We start from the raw sequence: 23,941 nt of genomic DNA on the forward strand, positions 1-23,941 counted from the left end.
AGTGAAGCTAGCTTATCAGGGGGAGTATTCTGTGAGAGTCCACCTAGTGGACTGTCCATTTCGGCCGCTGCTGATTGGATGCTGCTGTACGAGAGAGGAGGAGACGAGCAGCCCTAGCCAGTCAGCAGCGGCCGAAATGGACGGTCCACAAGGTGGAGTCTTACATAATACCCCCCCCCCCCCGGGCTCTTTGAGGAACTATCAAGAATTGCTTGGGATATCATTGGCCTTAGTGAGGTTAGAAGAACTCGTTTAGTTTATACAGTGCTGACTAATGGCCATGTCCTCTGCTATAGAGGACTTCCAAGTAAGCTGTACGGAGTAGGATTCCTAATCGATAAGGACATAGCGGGCAACATTGACGAATTCAGAAGCATAATGAGAGCGTAGCAGTAGTAGTAATAAAACTTACTAAGAGGTACATATTAAAGGTAGTACAAGCCTACGCTCCAACCGCCAATCATGGTGGTGTTGAAGCAGATCAGTTTTATGAAGATTTAAAATGAGCCACATTTAAAAAATACGCGAGTGTTCTCACTTGATCCCACACTAAGTCTTCGAGCGCCATCACAGCTTCGCCGTAGAGACGCCACGCTTCTATATCGACTTTCGTTGGGCGTTGCCTTTACCAAAGCCTATGCATTCCGCATAGGGATGACCGACAGCCCAACCTGTGACCACTGCGGCCATGAAGAATCAATTGGCCATATTCTGTGCGCCTGCCCGCAGTACAGTCCACAGAAGGCATGCCTTCGCCACGAACTTGACCAACTGGACGACCAACCACTATCCGAAAAAAGAATTCTACAACATCGAAAGGACCTACCGTCACAGAAGAAGGCCGTGCAAGCGCTATTGCGCTTTTTGCGATCTACCGGCCTGTGTGAACGACTTTAACTGGAACGCCTTTTGTGTGTGTGTCTCCACGTGTGCGTGTTTTTTTTTCCTTTTTTAGCGTTTTCCTCTCTGTCATCTTTCTAACCCCTATCCCCCATCCCCAGTGTAGGGTAGCAAACCGGAGACTCATATCTGGTTAACCTCCCTGCCTTTCCTCTTCATTCTCTCTCTCTAAAATTAGCGATGAGAAAATTGGAAACTCAGCATACTGTACCAATGGAAGATTTCAATGCAAAATTGGGGGTAATGCAGGCTAGTGAACAAGCAATCGGGAACTACAGCGTCGATTCTAGAAACACTAGAGGAGAGATGTCGGCAGAATTCGCTCAAAGGAATAAGCTGCGAATAATGAACACCTTCTTCAGAAAGCGTAGCAAAAAAGTGGACCTAGAAAGGCCGTAATACTGAAACAAGAAATGAAACTGACTTCATACTTTCTGTCGATCCCAGCATAGTGCAGGATGTAGAAGTGTTAGGTAGGGTAAACTGCAGTGATCATAGTTTAGTAAGAGCTAGGATTCACCTCAATTTGAAGAGAGAAAGAGTAAAATTGGTCAAGAAGAAACAGGCCAACATAGACGCGTTTAGGGTAAGAGCAGACCAATTCACGCTGGTACTTGGAAACAAATTTGAAGCCTTAGAACAGCGAAATGAAGATGACATAGAGGTAATAATTGAAACCGTAACTAGGCTGGCTTCAGAAGCATCAAATGAACTGGGAGGTCACGCACCAAGGCAACCAATTGGTAAGCTCTCCCAAGAAACGAAGGACCTAAAGAAGAAACGACAAAGATTGAAAGTGCCCAACTATAGCGATCTGATAGAATTCGTGGAATTGTGAAAACTGATCAACACGGACAAAGTAAAGGATATTCGAAATTATAACGTAAGAAAGACTGAGGAAGTAGTAAAAAATGGACGCAGCATGAAATCAGTGAGAAGAAAACTTGGCAAAAGACAAGGCAAGATGGCGCACTGAAAGATAAGCAGGTTAATATCATGAGCAATCTCGAAGATTTAGTAAAAGAAGCGGAAGAAATCTATACTGACCTGTACAATACCCAGAGCAGCGTCGATGGCTCCATTCGAAGTAGTGATGAAATGGTTACAGAAACTCCGTCTATAACTAACGATGAAGTTAGAAGGGCCTTGCAAGACATGAAACGAGGAAAAGCAGCCGGAGAAGATGAAATAACAGTTGATTTGATCAAAGATGGAGGAGACACATGCTTGAGAAGCTTGCGGCCCTTTATACTAAATGTCTCACGCCTTCAAGGGTCTCAGAGAACTGGAAGAATGCCAACATTAAACTGATACACAAAAAGGGAGACGTTCAAGTATTGAAAAATTCTAGGCCCATTAGCTTGCTTCCAGTATAGTATAAAACATTGAGCAAGATAATTTCCAATAGAATAGGAACAACACTTCACTTCAATCAACCAAGAGAACAGGCTGGCTTCAAGAAGGGAAAATGTACAGTAGATCACATCCATGTAATCAATCAGGTAATTTAGAAATCTGCAGAGTACAATCAGCCTCTCCATATGGCTTTCATAGCTTACGAAAGAGCATTTGATTCAGTAGAGATGCCAGCAGTCATAGAGGCAATACATAATTAAGAAGTACAGGAGACCTACGTAAATACCTTAGAAAATATCTGCACAGATTTCACAGCTACCCTAATTCTCTACAAGAAAAGTAACAAGATGCCTCTAAAGAAAGGGATCAGACAAAGAGACACACTCTCTCCAATGCCATTCACTGCATGCTTGGAAGAAGTACTCAAGCTATTAAACTGGGAAGGCTTAGGAGTAGGGATCAACAGCGAATATCTCAGCCACCTTCTGTTTGCAGATGACATTGTCCTGTTGAGCAACACTGGGGACGAGTTACAACAAATGATTGAGGACTTCAACAGAGAGGGTGTAAGAGTGGAATTGAAGATTAATATGCACAAAACAAAGATTATGATTAATAGCCTGGCAAGAAAACAAGATTTCAGGATCGCCAGTCAGCCGCTAAAGCCTGCGACGGAGTACGTTTACCTAGGTCAATTACTCACAGGTGACCTTGGTCACCAGAAGAAAATTGAAGAAAAGAATAAAAAGGAGTTGGAGCACATACGGCAGACATTATCAGATCCTGACTCGAAGCTTACTATTATCAATAGAAAGAAAGGTGTACAACCAACGTATTCTACCGGTGCTAACATATGGGGCAGAAACGAGACTGACAACGAAGCTCGAGAACAAGTTACAGACCACACAAATAGCGATGGAATGAAGAATGTTAAGCGTAACGTTAAGAGAAAGAAGGAACTCTCTTTGGCTATGACCCTCGTCCTTACTTATATTCGTCCTGGTGGCATACGATTTGTCATAACCGTAGTTCAAGTGGTGCGCACCTGTGCCCTATCACTCCGCGATATGCCCACGCACCATTATAAAGCTTAAAGAGCAATATTTAATTTTGTGTCCCTTCGAAAGCAGTTCCCTATCATTGGTAATTACTCCTCTCCTCTCAGTAGTTTGGTGTGCCGGTGTGCCACAGGGAAGTGTCCTTACACCCTGACTCTTTCTCATTTTCATTAACAGCCAGCCATCAGAAATTACGGTATTTATCGTCAATTCTGCTCACTTGATAATCACATCGCTCTTAAACTTAATCATGAACAACTTTTTGTTGCTCAGCTTGGCAAATGACCCTAAATACTGCGAACTGTACACCAATGACATTGAGCCGTAAACACTGGAATTCCACCTTCAGTCACTCGCTTAACAACAGCCTCGTCACCCGCGCGTGCCATACAAGTGCCTTGGCCTTCTTCTAAGACCAAGCTTATAATGCTCTGCCCACGTTGAAAAAATAACAGCTAACGTCTCGCGTACGCTAAACTATCTAAAACACAACCCTCGAGGTTGTGCTTCCGTCATGTGAAAGCTTGAGTGTTAGATGTTAGTAACGCCCAAACTAAAATTTGCGGTTCCAATTTCGTCCCCCTCAACACGCATATCTAAACCCCATTCTCGAGTCGATCCAAAAACGCTCTGCACGTTTCATTGCCAGAGATTAGAGCCCATATTCGATAGTAAGTAACAATAAGTTTTCATTGGCACAGTCATCCTTGCAATCAGGCCGGAATGTAGCGTTTCTTTGTCTGCTACATATAATCATTCATAATGAGCACCCATCCACCTTGCCACTTGTTCGTCCATGCCGCATGTTTAGGTGCCTGAACAACCACTTGAACTTACAGCGACGTTCGGTTTAACGCATTTAACATATCTGCTTTGCCACATGTCATTAAACGTTGGAATGATGTTCCCGCTAACATCGTTGACATCAACAATCCTTTAACACTCAAACAAAAAAGTGCGCAATATTTGGGTATTGATGAATTGTTTATTGTGGGTGTACATAACTCCTTAATTAATGTAATTATGTAAACATGAGAGAGTTTTAGAATAGGGGCCCCAAACGTTTTGGGGCCCCAAAGAAATCGCGTCGAAGCCACTGCGCATGCGCGAGACGCAAACTGCGTTTGGGTTTTGCGTTGGGAACACTATTTCACCAATTTAGCGGGAGCCCGAATAGCGTCCGCAAAAGCTTTGCGTCAGCAAACATGGCGGCACCCTTCGAAGCGACGGCTCTAACCTTGCACTAAACTGGCTTCGATTCGTGGCAACGCGTGAAGTTCGCAAGCTAGGAGAAGTGACTACGGCTATCGCTTTCTCTCAACTAGCGTGTGTTATGAAGATTGATTCATTAGACGCGGCTGATTCCGAATTCGATTGTGGATTTTATGGCTCGTAGGCCTAACACGGCTAAGGTTGGCTGGTGAAGGCACGTAAAGATGGTTTGCTTAAAACTAAGCGCAACTAATTGCTTGCTGCTTACAGAATAACCTCTAAATTGTAATTAAACGCGAATACACGCAAGTCAAAATTACTATTCTTATCATAAAATGGTATATTTTATTTCAGCATATTAGAGGTTGGATTGCGCAACATTTTGACGAGACACAGGCAATGACTCCGTGGCGGCTCTACATTTACTGATTCGAACGTGTTTTCCGTAATCTGTGAAGTTCATATGCCAAGGATCGTTATATTCAGCAGACTCCTCAATGTCCTGATTGATCAGAAGGATGTTATGTCATTCTTGAATAACCCTTTCCATTGACTTTCTGTTTCTTTTGTCTGGAAACAAGTGTTGCCCTGGTTCTATTCGAAATTACCTACGTGAATGTATTGTAACTGGAGGGTCTATTCTTGTGCAATTATTTAACTTTCCTTTTTTTAAGGATTGTAATTTTCAGCTTTCAGCTCCCTGATTTAAGTCACGAGGCATTGCATGTAAATGGTGGCAAGCTTTTTGAGTACTCCACCCCTTTCACCAAGTCGAATGTTTATTCGTTCTATCATCGGGCCCATTTCTCCTGTTAATATATTGCGAAGCCCTACTATCTTCATCCACACTTTCGCAAGTCGACTCTACAACTGTGTCTAATCGAGGCCGCTAGCCATTCTCGGTAATATACCAGTTTAGCAGACAAATGGTAATTACTAAACGCCTATGTTTTTATTCCTGCTCAGTGCCGTCAATTGTTTACGAAACGGCCTATCGTATATCTATCTGTTCATACACAATGCCATTTGCCCAGGAAAGCTTAAATATTGCAAGAAAATCCCTAGCGTGAAAAAACAAAAGCTGAAACCTTCGTACAAACTGCGCAGCAAATACTGGGACAGCTAGCACGATAAGTTGAGTTGCCAGCTGCGATGCAACTTAACATCTTCCGGATAAGAGGTCTTCCCAAAATGCCAAAACAAATGGGCCGCACAACTGAGGCAAGCACGAGCATACCTTAGTTATGGCGTAAAGGACGCCAAACCACATGAAGAAACGACCGGACAGAAGTAGCGTCACTCGAAACTAAGTTTATTCAGAGAATGCAGGTACAGGTGTTAGCACGCACAAGCGCATTTGCTCACTGAAATCAGACCAGTTAGCTACGAAAATAACATTTTAGGCAGGGCAATAGATAATCGGGAGAATAGGCTATAAGTGAAGTCGGCAGCCGAAGCGGCCGAGCGTGGAAAAAGGACTGACGTGAACGAACTGGGACTTGAACATGCATTGAGCGAGGTTGGTTCTTTTTTTATTTGCCTGTTGCCCTGCTCGTTCCTGAGCGCGCCCTGAGAGAGGGGCGTTGACCTGCAGCGAGCGAAGAAGTCGGCTACGTTCACATAAGTACATTCCCGCGTATGCGTCATTTTACACAAACATTCCCGTCATAAGCGTTCAGTTTTGCATAACATTTGCATTGAACATTCGCGCAAACTTCCAAGAGAGCTGCGCTTAACACCGATTCCTACGTAAGCACGAGATGCGCGCAATCGATAACAAACGGGTAGCTACGGAATTATAATCGGATTCTAATGGCACTCGTCTCGTGGGCCGAATGTGAAGTGTCGCTACAGTGCATGAATGCTAATCTCATAATCGTGCAATGCGTTCTGCGAGGATTTTTTTCTTTTGTCTATTTTCTTTCTTTTAATCGGCAGTCACGTGTTGTGGCTTTTTTTCTCCTGTTTTCGTCTAAGGGCATCTGCGAGAAGGACGAAGCACAGAGGTGCACGGGTACCGTCTCGTTTGCTCGTTACTGTCTGGTCCGACTCTGCGCACCAAATTTAAGACGGCGACGCCCGTTCCTCGCATTTACTCAGATGGCGCGCCTGCTTCCCACAGCAGACCCATGAAAGCTTAGCCCCTTGCCATGATTTCCATGGACGTGTTCTTTTTGTTCAACCTGGGCTTTGCGCCGCTCATTGCTTTCTTCGCAAGCCTCACCTGGGTCTTCTTGCGGCACCGTGCACGGGCATCGGAGGATAAGAAAAGGGTATGGCTTTCAGTTTATTCTGTACACCGTTCTTTATTTGCTGTACGAGTCCCCGTATTTAGCGAGTAGTAAAGTTCAGCTTTCCCAGTGCGCGTGAAATGTGTTTTCGCCTTTCTCACGGGAGCGCTTTCTTGGGGCTCTTCAGAAAGGTTGGACCCACCGGAAGTTAGTTTCGGCCCAATTTTTTTAATCAGATACGCCAAACGCCGATATGGCCGTCACAAAAGGAGGTGTCAGTAGGTCAAGGCTAATTACAGCACTCGTTACATACATACATGCTAATAAAAAAGAATACAACGAGAAATCAGTATAAAGCAAAACAAGGTACACGCATTTGCCACATTTATTATAAATTATCATATAAAGGTGGGTGAGAGGACAGGCATGGGGAGTGGGTTGGCAGCGACGATGTAGTTTTGACATTGTAAATGACTACCGTGGCTAAAACCACAAAGTCTAGAGAAACACGCAACTCTCTTTTTTTTTTATTCTTCGCTCGGCTTCCTACAAAGCATCACTTCGGGTTGAAATTAAATGTAAGCATGAAGGCCAGTTACCCCCCCCCCCCCCCCCTCATGCAGTTACAACAAAAAATACTCCACTCATAACGTGGTTCTTTGCAGTGATATTGCCCCCCTATTTTTCTTCGGGAATCATCTCGTACATATCAATGCTCTAAATGCACGAATTTAATGGTATTAGCGGTCACTTTAGGTGCTCATGGGCTGGCCTTTTCACCGCACCGATGAGAAGAGACATTTGCTTCGCCTTTCAACGAGTGAACGCCCCTCCATGGACCCTTTTCTGTCTTTGTTTGCATTGTGGACGTAGAAAAGAAATATCTCCGATTGGCCAGTACAATGAGGCTCATATTCCTGACCGAAAAAAAGAAGAATAATGTGGGCCCATTTCATATAAGGTACATATCACGCACGACTTAGCCGGCTGCAAACATTAGTTATGTGTAGCCTGTAACGAATTGATGAACCTAGCGTTATAATGCGATATTTCCACTCTTGAACTGCGGCAATTATTGTCGCGACCTTCTAATTTGTTGGTGCTGCTATTTTAGCTCTTTTGGATAAAAACGTCAATGCGTTGTCCCTTAAGCTTGTTTCTTATGTTTTCTAGTTGCTTATTAGCAGCATTTCATAGCGGACCAAATCCTTGCCTGACATTAAAACTACCGTACCGTGAGCATACATTGTTTCCTCTCCCTTATCAACCTTTTGGGGAAGGTCGTTAATGTACCCGGCAAACAGTATCGATTGCAACACTGACCTTTGCGGTACACCATATGAAATAGGAAGTTAGACGAGACGTTCTCAGCGTGTATACGCTCTGGCACATTTCCTCAAGATAGCTCTAAAAGAAATTTAGAATTTCACTACGAAATCCATAGACTTTTAACTTCCTTGGCAACGACGTGATGATCGACGCTGCCGAACGCTTTTGTTTACACATAAGTAACTGCCGTTCTAGTTTAGTTATTTCGACAAAATCAGTGCAGTGGAGTTAAATTATTAAATTTTCTTAGAAACTTAGTATTTTGCTTGGATATAAACTATTCGAACCATGTGTTAACGGTTGAGAGTATCGAAATGGGTCTTTAGTTTTATAACATGATATTACCGTCCTTAAAAATGGGAGAAACCTTAGCTCTTTTCAGTAGATTAGGATATGTACCAGCGCAAAAAGCGCAGTAAAAAATTTGCGCCTGATGTGGGCACAGTAAACCTTCATTAGATTTCATTATGCTCAATGATATCCTGTCACACCCAGTGCCTTTACAAGTTCGTATTGAAGAAATTGGGACCATTATTTCTTCAGCGGTAAGTTAAAGAAAGACAAATAAAGGTAAAGCGGATTAAAATTGTTTGCTTATTGTAGTTTTGAGTCAGCGTATAATATATTATCATGCGCCCTGGCTTGCTGAGTAATACCTCTATTAAGAGGATTAATTGCTTCCCACAGCTTTCGTGGGCTCATTTGACTAGCTATGATAGTACGATGATCTATAATAGCCTTTTCTTACTGCGTCGTAGAAGCGCTAATAATTTGCTCCTGAATAGCTTTTATTTATTTGTGTAGCAAACATTACATTCCTTTCCTTTTGCTTTCTATGCCTATATTCCACGATGCGGGAATACAGGCACTTTGCGTCATCGAAGGGTTGATCGGCTGCTTGCACTATTCTTTGGCGTGTTCATGGGTTAGTGTTACGCTCTGTATTATTGCATTATTTAAGATTCCATTCAATATTCGTAGATCGCGGATAAACTCTCTCGAAGTGAAATTCTATCGGTACGTGCAGCTGTTGACAAAGCAATATATATTGTTCTCGCCCTGATGAAGCAAGCAAAAACGCTATTCGTGAACACACACGATTCATCTAATGTTTGATACGAAATTTTAGGGAGATCGTGCTTGGGTTTTAGTTAAAGTCTTCACATACGAGTGTCTCCTTATTTCTGGTGTCCAGCTCATCTAACATACTTTCTAAGGCCTGAAGCAAAAAAAAGAGACTTTAGAACTTGATGAACGGTACACCACGCCGACATTTATCCAACAAGAAGATTCAATAAATAGTACCTCATATTGCGGTGACATATCTGTGGTTAGACGAAAGCTGATTATAATCCATGAGGTTGGCGATGAGAAATAGTCGAACACTTCAACACTTTGTTTTGCTAAGTCGCAGAATGCAAACCAAGTTTTAACCTAGGAGGTTCACAGATTCCTCAGGCGTCAGAACCTTAGTCTTAGTCCGAGAAATTATATCATATTGAAATTTGTGTTAACAAAGAAATATCTGGAGACTTGATATGTCCAATACCGTCATGGATGTTGTAGTGTAACAGTGAAAAATTATTACATATCGAACACTTGTTCATTTCTTCATTTGTAGCGACTTGCATTTTCTTATGTGCGGTGGCGAAAACGCACAAGGTGTAAAACGAATGAATTGTAGTCAACAAGAGGAGATCGCCCTGTTTATCTGCTCCTTTCACCTCGTCTGTCGAACCGTGATATTTAAACGCGAAGACGCACCATTTGTGTGCCTTGTGTGGTAAGTTTTGGTGCTGAGAGTAGGCGGCCACTCGGTGCACTTATAAACATAGAATTCGTTCAGCCAACTTTAAGATTGGGAGCACACATTTCAGTGTTTAAAGAAGGATGCACTGTAGCGATCGAAAACAATCTTGGTTTCGGTTCCTCTTGGGCAACAGGTTGTGACGAAGGTGTACTAATTGTCCTTACAATGACATTTTTCCCATCCTCGGACTACAGGATGTTGACAGCGTGTCTGTTCCAGCTAGAAAAGACGCGAGCACATGGATAAAGAAACGCAGAGGACAACGCTGGCCTATTAACCTATAAGTTACTCGACCTGTGCGTTTCTTTGCTTGCGCTCGTGTCTTTACTTGCTGGAACAATCACACTGTCATCATGCATCAAATGACCCAGAAAGCTACCCTACAGGATGTTACTCACTAATGACAGAGTATATAGAGCTCCCCATTGCCAAGGATCAGGCAGATGTAAACACTCCACTTCCTTGAATAAAAATTCTGCCTGCGTCTTCTAGTGCGCATTACCCAGTGTCGCAGTAGCGGCTTGCTAGACCCTCATGCAGAGAACCATAAAATAATTCAATAGTCTATTACATTCGCGCAATTATATACGCTCTTTTATATCTCTCACAAATTCCTAAAATCGGCAACAAACATTTTGAGTAAAGAAACTGTGATATCCTTGGGTAACTAGCTATATTTGCGTCGTCACTTTTTCGATGTTCAATGGGAGCCTATGAATCGTTGCTTAAGGACTGGAAACGTTCACATAAGTTTAGAGCATTGCATACTTGCACATGCAGCTGGCTCCTGCCCGAAGGCGGTATCCTCAAGAGGATTTGCCGCCGGTGTATCCCAATGGCTGGTTTCCTATTATAGAGTCTCAAGAACTCAAGGTCAAACAAGTAAAGCGAATCGACGTACTTGGTAAGTTTTCGTGTCGGGGTATCACTCTTTGACGTGTTCTAGAAAAAGAAAAAGGACAAGAGTCTTTGCGCAAATGGGCTCGGCGATTAAAAAAAAAGTAATAAAACATGGTGTCGAGGTATTATTCTGTGTATTTCATGCTCGATTTTACCATTCTAGTCATTTGGCAGTGGAAAGAGCTCGCAAGACTAAGAATGGAAGAGGACGAAGAATGAACGACAACTTATGCGCTGCCTACCAACGTTGTATTTATTCCAACAATACAATAAATATGCAGAACACCCCGCATGCGTCGAGCATTTCGTCAAAGATACAAAATCAAAGATGAAAAGTTTTTTTGTGCAGAAGAAGGGTGAATCATGGATATCAAATAAGTGGTTTTCCCTCAAGAATGACGAAGATCAAGGCACGCACGGGGCTGTGCGTGTTCTACATATTTATTTTCTTGTTGCAATAAATGCAACCTTGTTAGTGAGCGCATGTGCTGTCGTCCTTTCTTAGTCTTCGTCTTGCGCGGTGTTTTCCCTCCCAAGTGGAACGCCAACCAGCCCAACGTCGGTTCCTTATGCAGTCTATTAATGAAATATCGGTAATTATTTAGCATACTGCACGCCTTAAGCCTAAATCTTTTACGCTTTGGAAATTGAAAGGTATAAGGGACCACCTTTGGAAAATAAAAAAATTAGCAGACTTGGCGAATTGCTCCTACTGAGCTCATTTGCTGCGATAGCAGCCGCCTGTCGCATATGCGCCACCATTGTCCTATAGCTAATGTTTCAACCAACTTGCTCGCTATGCGTACAAGGTCGCTCTCATTCATTACGGCATTGCCTGTTGGGGCAAATGCCCGAAAACGTTGCAAATGCTTCTCGGTCGCTCCTTGGATAATTTATTCGACCTTAATATCGTCTCTCTGCAGCGGGCTCTCGGATAGCTCATGCACTCTCAAAAAAAATTAAAGTGCGTGAACCGCAGTTCGAGAAGACCAGGACTAAGAGCCACGTAGCCTTCCCGATGCAGCAAGACAGTTTTAATCGGACAAAACGGTGCATGTCCATATCCGGCCCACAGCTGATCGGGCAGTCTGGAGCCCATTTCGCGAGAAGCGCTAACATATTTTCCTCTTTCTACAGGATTAGAGCTTGTCGCGTTTCGTACCGAGGACGGCGCTGCACACGTGCTTGACGCCTACTGCCCGCACCTGGGCGCCCACCTGGGAGTGATGGGCCGTGTGGTGGGAGATTGCATCGAGTGCCCCTTCCACGGGTGGAGGTTCGACGCAAACGACGGCGCCTGCACCCACGTTCCTTACTCGGCCAAAGGTGCGCTGTTACCATCTTCTCGTAATAAAAGGCTGTGGCGCTGAGATTTCAGCCTTTAAACATGGTGCTAAAGAAGTGTCCATCCTCAAGCCAGCGCTTTCTTTTTTATTATTATTATTGCTTTAATAGACCCAAATGAAATCTTAGCAAAACACTTTTGGAGGGATCGATGGACGATTGTAGTGAAAAAAAAATCTCGATGTCAATTTCTGTAAACTCGTAGTATCTATCTATCTATCTATCTATCTATCTATCTATCTATCTATCTATCTATCTATCTATCTATCTATCTATCTATCTATCTATCTATCTATCTATCTATCTATCTATCTATCTATCTATCTATCTATCTATCTATCTATCTATCTATCTATCTATCTATCTATCTATCTATCTATCTATCTATCTATCTATCTATCTATCTATCTATCTATCTATCTATCTATCTATCTATCTATCTATCTATCTATCTATCTATCTATCTATCTATCTATCTATCTATCTATCTATCTATCTATCTATCTATCTATCTATCTATCTATCTATCTATCTATCTATCTATCTATCTATCTATCTATCTATCTATCTATCTATCTATCTATCTATCTATCTATCTATCTATCTATCTATCTATCTATCTATCTATCTATCTATCTATCTATCTATCTATCTATCTATCTATCTATCTATCTATCTATCTATCTATCTATCTATCTATCTATCTATCTATCTATCTATCTATCTATCTATCTATCTATCTATCTATCTATCTATCTATCTATCTATCTATCTATCTATCTATCTATCTATCTATCTATCTATCTATCTATCTATCTATCTATCTATCTATCTATCTATCTATCTATCTATCTATCTATCTATGTACGCAACAAGAGCTTGACCTTGGTTAATATCCGAGCTACACATGGTAATGCTCACCGCATTCGTCCATTTTCCTGCCGAATTTTGTTTTATGCGCCCCAACTGTCGTTTTCTGAGCTGCCAATCTTGTTGTGATGGGTGTTGATATTTACACATACCACGTTCGAATAGGTTGTTTTCTACCATTTGGGAGAGATACTGCGTTATTTTCACCAGTATGGTTTCGTCCAGGCTGCGCTGCCACTAGGATATGCGTAGGCGCTCGGCTGACTTTGGCTGTGTCCTGTATATGGCTCCTGTTAATCTGTGCTGATGACGTTGAGACAAATCCTAGCCCAGACAAATATGACAAAGTTTGTAACCAACAACTTGGGAATTTCAATTGCCGAAATCGAGTGAGCCCATAGAATAGGAGAACGAAGGGAGGACGACACCCTCCCGATAATTGTGAAATTCTTAAATTTCAAAGATAAGACCTGCATTCTCAAAAATGCCCACAAACTGAAAGATAATAAATCTGCTTCCATTTGGATAGAGGAGGAATTTTCACCTAGGATGCAATTTATTTGGAAGCAGCTTAGAGACTTCGCTCGAAACACTCGACATCCTGGTGAGCAATATAAACTATTGTTTGATAAGGTCCTTCTTAATGGTACCCTGTATTCATTCAACTGCACCACTAGAGAAGTGAATGCTCTACCCAAGCGCCCCTCTACAGATGGGGCTGCTTTTTCGAAAAACCGCATAAAAGAAATGACTATTCCCCCTGAAGGCGACGCCACCACTAAGAACAACTGACTACAAAATAAAGGGATAATGCAGCGTTGTCAATTTATGGTGACAAACTTCCGTAGCCTCCTTCCAAAGCAAGGTCATTTCTGTTCCTATGTCGAAGCATGCTCAGCTGACCTGGTGTTAAAATCAGAGACTTGGTTATCTCCCGATGCTAATAATTCTGAACTATCCTTGTCCAGCCAGTTTTCATTATTTAGGAAAGATTGCACTACTTCACGCGGTCGTGGGGTGATAATCGCCGTAAGGAAAAGCTTGCAAGCGTATGTTGTTGATACGGGATCGTGCCTGGAATTATTGTGGATTGCGTTGCCTCTGTCACCGTCTGTAACTTGCGCCATTGGGGGGTGTTATCGCCCACCTGATTCACACGAGGAATTCCCTGAACACCTAAATGAATCTTCAACTCACATGCAGAGCCAATTTCCACGCGCACCAGTATTCCTGGCCGGGGACTTCAATTATCCGAATATTGATTAGAAGACATGCAGGCCCCTCCACGGCACAAGAAAGCGTGAATGCCAGAATTTTCTGGATGCGCTAACACTTTTCAATCTGCACCAAATGGTTTCCACACCTACGCGTGGTCATTCGCTCTTAGATCTTGCACTGACAACGGAAGCGGAGAAGACCCCTGTACACGTATTAGGTGGTATCAGTGACCACATGATACTGCAGTGTGATTGGATAGTAGTCAGGAATAAACCAGAAAAACAGAAAAAAGTTACATTTGATTATACCAGAGAAAATGTTGACGCTCTCCTCAATGAACTATCATTATTCTCTGCACATATTTCCCACTCCTTCAGTACGCGGTATGCAAATGAGAACTGGTTCCTAATTCGTGATAAACTAACTCTGCTGAAATGAAAACACGTGATTAAAGTCACCATCACCACATCTACAGAAAACACATGGGTCACAAGGCGCGTGAAACGATGCATAAACAAAAAGAAACGGTTGTACGCAAAAGCTAAACGGAGAGCATCTGAACACGATAGGAACAACTACCGCACACATGCGCAACTGCGCAAAAGTGAAATTGAATCAGCGAAGGACAAGTTTTATAACAGTGACCTTTCACACATGTTAAAAACAATCCTCAACAATTTAGGCGGGTGGTTAATCCAAGTCACAGTTCAAACTCCTGAGTATCCATAAATAACGAAGGTAATCTACTTACCTCCCTTGATTAGCAGAGGAATTTAACCAATTTTTCTGCTCAGTCCCATACCTACTTCAATTCCATGCCTACTACAATTCCCAACGCTGCATTCAACTATGCCTGACATAACTATCACGCCAGAAGGCGTATATTCTGCCATAGACCGTCTTCCTAGTTACGCGGCACCCGGCCCCGATGGAATATGTCCAAAATTACTCAAAATAGCAAAAGCCTGTAATATGCCCCATCTTAGCCGCCATTTTTCAGCAATCAATAGATACGGGCTGTCCCAAACGACTGGAAAATTGCGTGTGTCATGCCTGTTTCCAAATCTGGTGATGCTTCTAGCCCGTCAAATTACAGGCCAATTTCGTTAACCAACATGAGCTGCAAATTACTAGAACACATAATCTCATCGGCCATCACAAGCTATCTCGTGAAGCGTAACTTCTTTTTTGCGAATCCTCACGGCTTTCTTCACGGTCGATCTTGCGATACACAACTGTTCGAATTACTGACCTTAATTACGCTGTTCATGCTCACTCTCAAATAGACGCCGCATTTCTAGATTTTGCCAAAGCATTCGATAACGTTGCACACAAACGTCTAATAAAAAACTTGAGAATCTGAACATTAATTCGAAGGTCATTTTCTCGATTAAAATTTTTTTGGCCAATCGCTACCAAACAGTCTTCGCTAATGGCCCTTAATCAACCCTCTCCCACGTTAAATCTGGAGTAACACAAGGGTCTGTACTGGGACTAAAGTACTGGAACCTGAGTTCTACAGTCAGATTGTTTGCAGATGATTGCGTGATATACAGGCAAATTAATGAGCCTTCTGATTCACTTCAGCCATAATCGGACTTAGACAAGATTAACAATTGCTGCACGCAATGGCAAATGAAAATTAATACCTCAAAAACAAAAGTCGTGACATTTACGACAAAATCTGACCCCGAACCTTGCCATTACACTCTAAACAGCATGACCGTCGAATCGGTACCTGTCGTAAAATATTTACGGATCCATTTAGCATCCGACCTTTAGCGGAACATTCACATAGATACGGTTATTAACAAGGCTTCTAAAACACTTGGATTTCTCAGACGCAATCTGCGTTTAGTTAATGCAGACGTTAAGATCTTAGCATACATCACAGTAGTGCGCTCGCATGCATCACAGATGTGCGCTCGAGTTGATTTGGAACCCATACCAAGCATACCTAACGACAAAATTAGAGTCTCATAAAAATAAAGCCGCTCGATTCATATCGAAGAACTTCTCGCGTACGGCAAGTATGACTGAAACAAAGAAACCTCTCAAATTACCTCTTCCTGAAAGACGCAGAACTCTTTCCATTCGGTTCTTTTTCCACAAATTGTATGACAGACGCTCTTCCTTTATTATGTCCCGTTTCACGCCAGCGCATCGCATATTCCCACGCATTGACAACCAACTCAAAGTCGAACCCATCTTTGCTCGCACTAATCTCTTCTTTCATTCGCCTCTCGTCCTAGCCATCCGTCAATGGAATCTTCTACTTGGCACGATTGCATCTGTCATTGATTACGAAGCGTTTGTAACCAGCCAGAAACGTCACCTTGAGCTGTAAACTTCATCCTCCCCCTCCTCCCATTTTATATATGAGTGTATATATAACGCTACTCTCTGTAACAATTGAATGGTTGTTGATGATTGTTGCTATCTGTCTTTATATATTGAGTTTTGCTTTTCAACATGTTAACGGCCAACGACTTCTGTACACATCGTAGTGCTGCGTTGCTTGGTGCTTACTGTTGTCGCTCCTCCCCCCATGTAATGCCTGCCCGGGCCTTTAGGGTATTTCAATAAATAAATAAAAAACATGCGAAATCGAAGTGGCTAAAGTACATCGTTTTGTGCATGTTTTCTCGTAAAGACATTTCATTGAAATCAATACTCAGTGCTCACGTTTCTTGCTACTCACGTTTGTACCTGTAGGTGTTTCACAGAGTACGTTCGAATTTACCTAAAAATAGGGAAGATGAGAAAATTATTTTTTCTGGGTTACTTTTACGACACATAGACAATTGAAAATGGCTCTAGACAGTAATTAAACAAGTATTTAGTCAATTTAGACTAATTGACTTTTCATCAAGGAGAGTCAGACGATTGACAGTAATGGAATACTTGAAGTCCGTCATACGAGGTGTTGATAACCGTTTCCAGAAACGCAAAAAGTAGACGCTCATACTTTTTACAGCGTATTGAATTCAGGGTAATTTCAAACATCCACACATACAAAAAAAAATGAAACCGAAGTACACATATGAGGTCTCTCCCTTGAAATTTGCCAGGCGGGGAGGCGTAAGCAGCAACATAACTTATGAGTGGCTACTGTAAAACAAGGAGAGTTGCGCTCTTTGCTTGCTGAGTTTCGCTTTTATGCGGACAATTCGCCATAATTCATTTGGGTAAAAGAAATAATTCATTCGGTGCGTCAACTGGTTACATTTCCGGAAAGGGTTATGAGCTCCTCGGATGGCGCACTTCAAGTCTTCCATTCGGATCAATGGCACGTATTTTTTAAGTAGTCGAATTTGCATGATTATTCGTCTAATTTGCACCTTTACTCCAACTATAATATGCGCTTCGGTGATAAAAGCAACAATGAGGAAATAACTTTATTATCGCATCTTCCGTTTCTTTAAGAACTTTACAACGCATTTCGTGAAACAACCGGTGTACTACAGGTTTATCACCTCTCCTTTAGCTACGCTGCTTGCCTTCCTGCAGTGCCCGACTTCGTCAAAATAAAAACTTGGACCACGGCCGAGCTTCTGGGCAACGTGTTTCTGTGGTACCACGCCGACGGCGAAGAGCCCAGCTGGCAGGTAGAAGACGTTCCCGAGGTGACAAGCGGTCGCTGGAAAGCGTGGAGGCGATACGAGGAAACGCTGAGCTGCCACATCCGGGACCTGTCCGAAAACGAGTCGGACTTCATGCACTTCAGCTACTTCCACGGACCCAACGTCCTGCTGCCGCCGGAGGAGTTCGCGAAAAACGCGGGCGACACCGGCTGGGGCCGCTTCTTCACGCACCTGTGGACAGCCAAGGGGTACACAAAGGAGCACCTCTTCTGCGTCGACATCGCCGCCAAGATCCGAGTTCTTGGCCGGTGCCCGCGCTTCTTCGACAACGTGAGCAACCTGACGCAGCAGGGACCCGGGCTAATGGTGGTGCGCGTCGAGTGTGGCTTCGGCAACCAACTTATCGTGATCGCGGTCACGCCGATGGGTCCGTTCCGGATCCGCGTGGTGCACACCATGCATTTCGAGCCCCGCGCAAGCTTGCTCTTCCGCTGGCTGGCAGGCATCATCTACACGAAAGCCGTGAGTTCACTTGATCGTTCAAACCAACCCACGAACATCCATCATCAACGGCGCCGGCTACAGGAAGACAAAACACAGAAACGAAGCCACCGCACAGTGATCTGTGTGTTCGCCTCCTTTCTGCCGTTAGTCTTCCTGTCGCGCTGGAGTTAATAGGGAACTGACACCTACTATCCTGGCTTTCAGTCTTTATGTCGACGCAAGACGAATAATTAAAGGAACTAATAGTAGGTTTCTGGGTTTCCCGACGCAGTTGCCGAACCAGGTTTAATTAATAATCTTGGGTAATATCTTGGGTAAAAAAAGTTGTTTGTGGAAAAAATTAAAAACAGTGAATTATGCGGTCTTAGGTGACACAACCACGATCTGATAATAAGGCATGCCGTAGTAGGAGACTCCGGATTACTTTTCATCACATGAGGTTCTTTGAAGAACAATTAAATAAAAAGGGAGCTGGTAAGAAAGAAGCGGCGCGAAAACGGCAGACCTGCGGTGACGCCACCCTGAAGTTCCTGAGCCAGCGCCCCATGGCGTCATAGATTTTGACGGCGTCTGCTTCGATTCAGTTAAGTTTTTATCGATAGATATTAACTGCATTGTCATCTAAAAGAACCTGGAAAGTTTCGACAACGTTTATTGGGAAAACACAGCTTAAGTACGCTGACTCACTTTGAAATCCATGTGGTCACATTGAAGAGTCAGCGCTGGAGTTTCGGGGTAGAAAAAAAAGTGAACATTGGTCTTCATTTACTGTTTCAGTAAACAATATGTTGCCTCGAAATTAATGAAAATATTTTGAAATATTATTGCCCAGTCTAAATTCATTTGGCGTTGCTCTTTAAAAATGTGCGCCCAATGCACGGTACACGAGCTATGTTTTGCATTCCACCGCCATCAGAATGCGGCCGCCGCGGCCGCATTCCCGATGGCCGCATTCAGTTCATTCCGCCGTCATTCCGCGGCCGCACCAAGATTTCAAAATATGAAAATGCCATGTAATTCGACCGAACAAAGGTAATGTTGTTTGCCGTCGATTGGAGATACCCAGATTATTTATTTTTTTTGCATTCCGCCTAATTACATAATAAGCCTCAATAAGTTAATCAACTTCTCAAATAATGTAATTAGATTATAAGTGTAAATGAGAAAACTGTAGAGCAACATGATAAAGTCTGGTACAGCGTTCTGAAGCTCAATACGTGCTACATAAAAGTGTTCTTCTGGGTGCGAAAGAAGCCCGCAAATACACGCAAAACTGCTACACGACTGGCCGCTCGAGGCACTTTGCGTGTATTCGCGAGCTACTTCCAAGTTCGGAAAGACACATTACGCAGCACGTATTGAGCCACAAAACCTGTATCGGGAGTTTTTCATGTTGCTATACACTTTCCTCACGGGCACTTTTCATCTAACTATAGTATTTCTGAAGTTGATCAACTAATTAAGACTAATTATGTAATTAGGCGGAATGAAAAAAAGTAATCTGGGTATCTCCAAGCGACGGCAAACAACATTACCTTGCTTCGATCCAGCTACGTGGCATTTGCATATTTTTAAATCTTGCTGCATGACAGTTGGGAGGGGAAAGAGAAAAGCAGAAGGCGGCGAGATTAACCAGGATAACGTCCTGTTGGCTACCCTACGCCGGGAAAATGGGAAAGGGTAAAACAAAGATGACAGGGAGTGAAGGAGGGAAGGAAAGAAGGAAATTAGCGGTGAGTTCCCTGACGAGTGTGGTCTAATCGTACTTACACTGATAGTCACAGACGTTCACACAAGCCCGTCGTCCTAAGGAAGCACAAAAGTGCCTTCACCGCCGTATGGGCCCACGAACGATGGGGGCGGTGTTCCAGCTGCACCTGCAATGAAAGCGGCCGATTGTCCAGTTTTTGGAGAGCGTTAGCGAGTTGATGTCTTTCTGGGGCATATCGTGGACAGAGGGACAGCAGGTGGTCGATATTTTCTTCGGTGCCGCAGACTTCGCATGTTGCACTGTCAACGACAGTTGGGACACCCTATATAGCCACTGAGTCACGTGTATAAGATAGAAGTGAAAATTCTATATTATAACCCTTCGCCAACGAACCAATTACCAGGGGATAAATTCACAAACCTTTTTGTTCATAAGTGTGCCATGCAATTGGCCAGTTGCCTTCACTAATACTAGGTCCAGTGCGAGGACTGACAGCAATTTTATATAACCAACAATTCTAGCGTAAGAACTTTTTGCGAATACGGACCGAGTTCTGTATGAGCTTCTAAAACAATTATTGTCTATGCGCGCAAGAGCGGCTTCCCTAGGTTCAACAGGCATACTCACCACTGTACACGTATACTTTTGGCATATGTGGCACACTTCTAAATATAGAAAAAGAGCCGTCTTTGTATACAACAACGTCATACTGACGCGTGCAACATTCAAAAGTAGGGGATAGAAAACTGGGAGAGTTGGAATAGGTTCTTGGCTAAGAACAACGGCCTACTCAAAACAAACGAAGAAGGGAAGGAAAGATGCACCACAGCGCTTAGGTGTTGCGTCTACGCCTTACTTCATCTTCGTTTTCAGTACGTTCATGTTATTAGCAATGCAAATTAGGTCGCCTTTCCACAGTACCGCACAGCATGTCGTGCTCACCTGTGAAGAGATAACGTTTAGATTATGCTATTAGACGGTGCACATTGTCTAAGAATAAGGCAAAAACAATGGAAAAGCACTAATGGTACTAGTGAAATTAAGTAGTTGCAACAATAAAATTGTTATTAGCGTGACTGAAACAAGACTATTCGCTTGTATGTGCTTAGGAAACTTGCATTTTGTCATGTCTTGAGCCTTTCTCAAACATTTCTTTAGCATGTCTGTCACAATTGATCATCTCTTATCGACTGCAAAACTGAAAGTGTCTATCGTTATTTCGGGCCTTATGTTCGGCATATTCCAGTGCCATTTATCGTCGACAGGTACTGAAAATAGAAAGATTGGTTTCCCTATGTCTATCCGTCTATCTGCTCTTTCAATTACACCGTCACCGATGACGGCTGCCGTAGTCATCATCATCAACTCGCCATCGCCTCGTCGTCAGGTTATCTCCTCATCCTCATCTACAACCTCCCCAATAGGCCGAACGAAAACTAAATTTTCTCCGCACCACCGCTAGACTGCTCGAACTTGAAACCACATTATCTAGCATACCGTTTTGCCACAAAGCAGGTTCCAGATAGCGCAACTACGTTTTGCGCAATTAAAGAATGAATCATGACATAATACCACTAATATGTAGTCGGCACATAGGAATCTCTAAAGCACAAAGGCCTATCGCTAATAAGAGCTCGTCATTGCAACGGTTTCAGTATTTCAGCAGATTGGGTGCCACATACAAAGTTTGACGAAACGCGTGGAGGGTAACAAAATAAGCGCTTGCGCACTATGGACGATAATTTGCTACTACACCCCCACTGGAATTCGAATTCACATTCCTGCGGCAACGGGAAAATGGAAGTGGGAAACGCTGCTCTCTGTGCTATTACGTAACATTTGCACTTGGTACTTTGCGCCCTATGCACCTTGTCTGAGAGGTCATAGTGAAGAAGACGAGCATGACGTTGAGTGTTTTGCAAAGAAGTGGTTTATCACAATTTTATCTGTGCGAATCTAGCATCTCATCATATCCTCGCTGCCATCATCTATGTTTGGCGTAGAATAATCATTGGTGTCAAGGCAACTTCAGGTTTGATTCTAAAGTTCGAGCTACCGTATTTTACCGTGAAATTTCTGTATCCTGAATGTGTCAAGTCCGCCATCAACCGGAATCTACTGAGCTTCTACTTACTTCGTGTACGATCTTCAAGAGAAATTTATTACAAAAATATTCTCGCAAATTTGGTTTTCTCTAAGCTCGTTAGTCATTCTCTCCCTTGGGGTGACTTCGCAGGGCTCAAGCCACAAGGACGCCTTATAATTTTATCTGTGACACAAAACGACTAACATATTAAATTTCTGAGAGCATCCATTGCTTCACTTTTAAAGAATAATGCTCTCAAAATTCTTTAAACACCTTAGGATGAATCAGTGGCGGCCATTCGTTTATCTCTCGCTAGAAATTACCCGCACTCTAACATATAAAATGAATACCGCCTGCCTCGTGGCCAGTGGCCCATATAGAGGTAAGGGCCCTGAGAACTTGGGAACTACAACTTTTGCAATAAATAAGTTCAGTGGCGGAGATATCACTCTAGTCTGCTTATTTTTTCTTCGTTCTTCCTTCACTTTTTCTTTATGTGCGTCGACAAATTGTGTCATAAAGAGAATATAGCCTAAAGGGAATATAACCTTGTGGGTTCATTTCAACTTTAGCGTACACAGCCGGCAGCCATCGAATTGGATGAAGGAGCTTACACATCGCTGTTATTTAAAAAGCATCAATGGCATATTGCAGATCGAGCGACACTTATCATAACAATTCTAGAACAGATTACAAGCATGGTAGCAAGTATACCGTAGGCCTATGTGCCCCGCTGGTCGAGATGCAAGAAGCGCTTCTTCCCAGAGAGCGGTAGCATACAGCATACTAATTAACGAGAAAAAGAAATATCGAGGGACCCTATTTTTTTTTTTTTTAGTCACGCCGGTATGAAGCCAACAGTTACTGAAGCTAAGGAAAACCTATGGGAAATCATTTGTTGTTTTTCATTGAAGTGTAGATATATAAGGCAAAGGAAAATTAAAGTGAACGATAAAACATCTTGCCTCCGGTGGAAGCCACAGCCTCCGCATTACGCCTGCGTCGCATCTACCACTGCCGCTACAGCCACGGCGGCGGATGTTCGCTTTTCCGCATTCTTGGGTGTTTTGTATGCGTGCAAGATGTAACCAGGGGAGCATTAACCAGCGCCAGTCATGGTCACGGCGGCGGATGTAGAACATTGTCTTGACCGTTTGATCGCGTCACGTAACCCGTGAGCTCTGGCAGCAAGCGGCTCCTCCTAAAATTACACTGAATTAAGCTATACTGAAAGATGCACAAGGAAATGTGCAATAATTAACAATCGTGGAGTTTACCAAATACTTCAAGCGTAAGGGTTGGTGTTTAATATTCAGTGCGTTAAAAGACGGCTGAAGACTACATATCCATGCAACAAATGTTGTGCACCAAAAGATGCGCGGCACATCACCGGCATATCTAAACTGACTCATTTCACCACCCTTATGCTTTAGCGCATTTTTAGTTAGGTGATGTCGATTCGACGTTGCCATGACACGCGCAGAACATTTCGTTCTTTGTGAGATATAGTGCTATGTATAGCACCAGTAGTTTAACAGTTCTTGCCATCTGGTCCTTTCTCCCTCACAGTTCGAAAGGGATCTGCTCGTGTGGAATCACAAGAAGATGCTGTTGAAGCCACCCTTGCAGAAAGGAGACAAGACTATTGCCGAATTTCGTAGGTGGTACAACCAATTCTACAGCCACAGTAGCCCCACGTGGCAGGATATTCGGTCTCGCACTCTGGAATGGTGAACGTCAACTTTTGCGGTGTTATAAAATACATCGTGCTTCTATGAGTTATTCAGTTTGGTTATTCGTGTCTGCTCTTTTCCTACATTTACATTGT

At 43.1% G+C, this 23,941-nt stretch overlaps 1 protein-coding gene across 1 annotated transcript; it reads left to right on the forward strand.

The window, feature by feature from the left end:
- Positions 1 to 6,676: 6,676 nt before the first annotated feature.
- On the forward strand, positions 6,677 to 23,893 carry LOC129380755 (cholesterol 7-desaturase nvd-like). The gene is made up of 5 exons (XM_055062618.2): positions 6,677 to 6,799; positions 10,677 to 10,800; positions 11,934 to 12,122; positions 17,739 to 18,334; positions 23,683 to 23,893. The coding sequence occupies exons 1-5, from the start codon at positions 6,677 to 6,679 to the stop codon at positions 23,845 to 23,847; spliced, it is 1,197 nt and encodes a 398-aa protein (XP_054918593.2). The 3' UTR covers positions 23,848 to 23,893.
- The last annotated feature ends 48 nt before the right edge of the window (positions 23,894 to 23,941 follow it).

This window comes from Dermacentor andersoni, chromosome 1 (assembly GCF_023375885.2).
Source record: "Dermacentor andersoni chromosome 1, qqDerAnde1_hic_scaffold, whole genome shotgun sequence".
NCBI lineage: Eukaryota > Metazoa > Arthropoda > Arachnida > Ixodida > Ixodidae > Dermacentor > Dermacentor andersoni.

Coding starts and splice junctions, on each gene's coding strand:
- LOC129380755 (XM_055062618.2), top strand. CDS start 6,677: ATGATTTCCATGGACGTGTTCTTTTTGTTCAACCTGGGCTTTGCGCCG. Junction 12,123..17,738: donor CGTTCCTTACTCGGCCAAAG/GTGCGCTGTTAC, acceptor GCCTTCCTGCAG/TGCCCGACTTCGTCAAAATA. Junction 18,335..23,682: donor GCATCATCTACACGAAAGCC/GTGAGTTCACTT, acceptor TCTCCCTCACAG/TTCGAAAGGGATCTGCTCGT.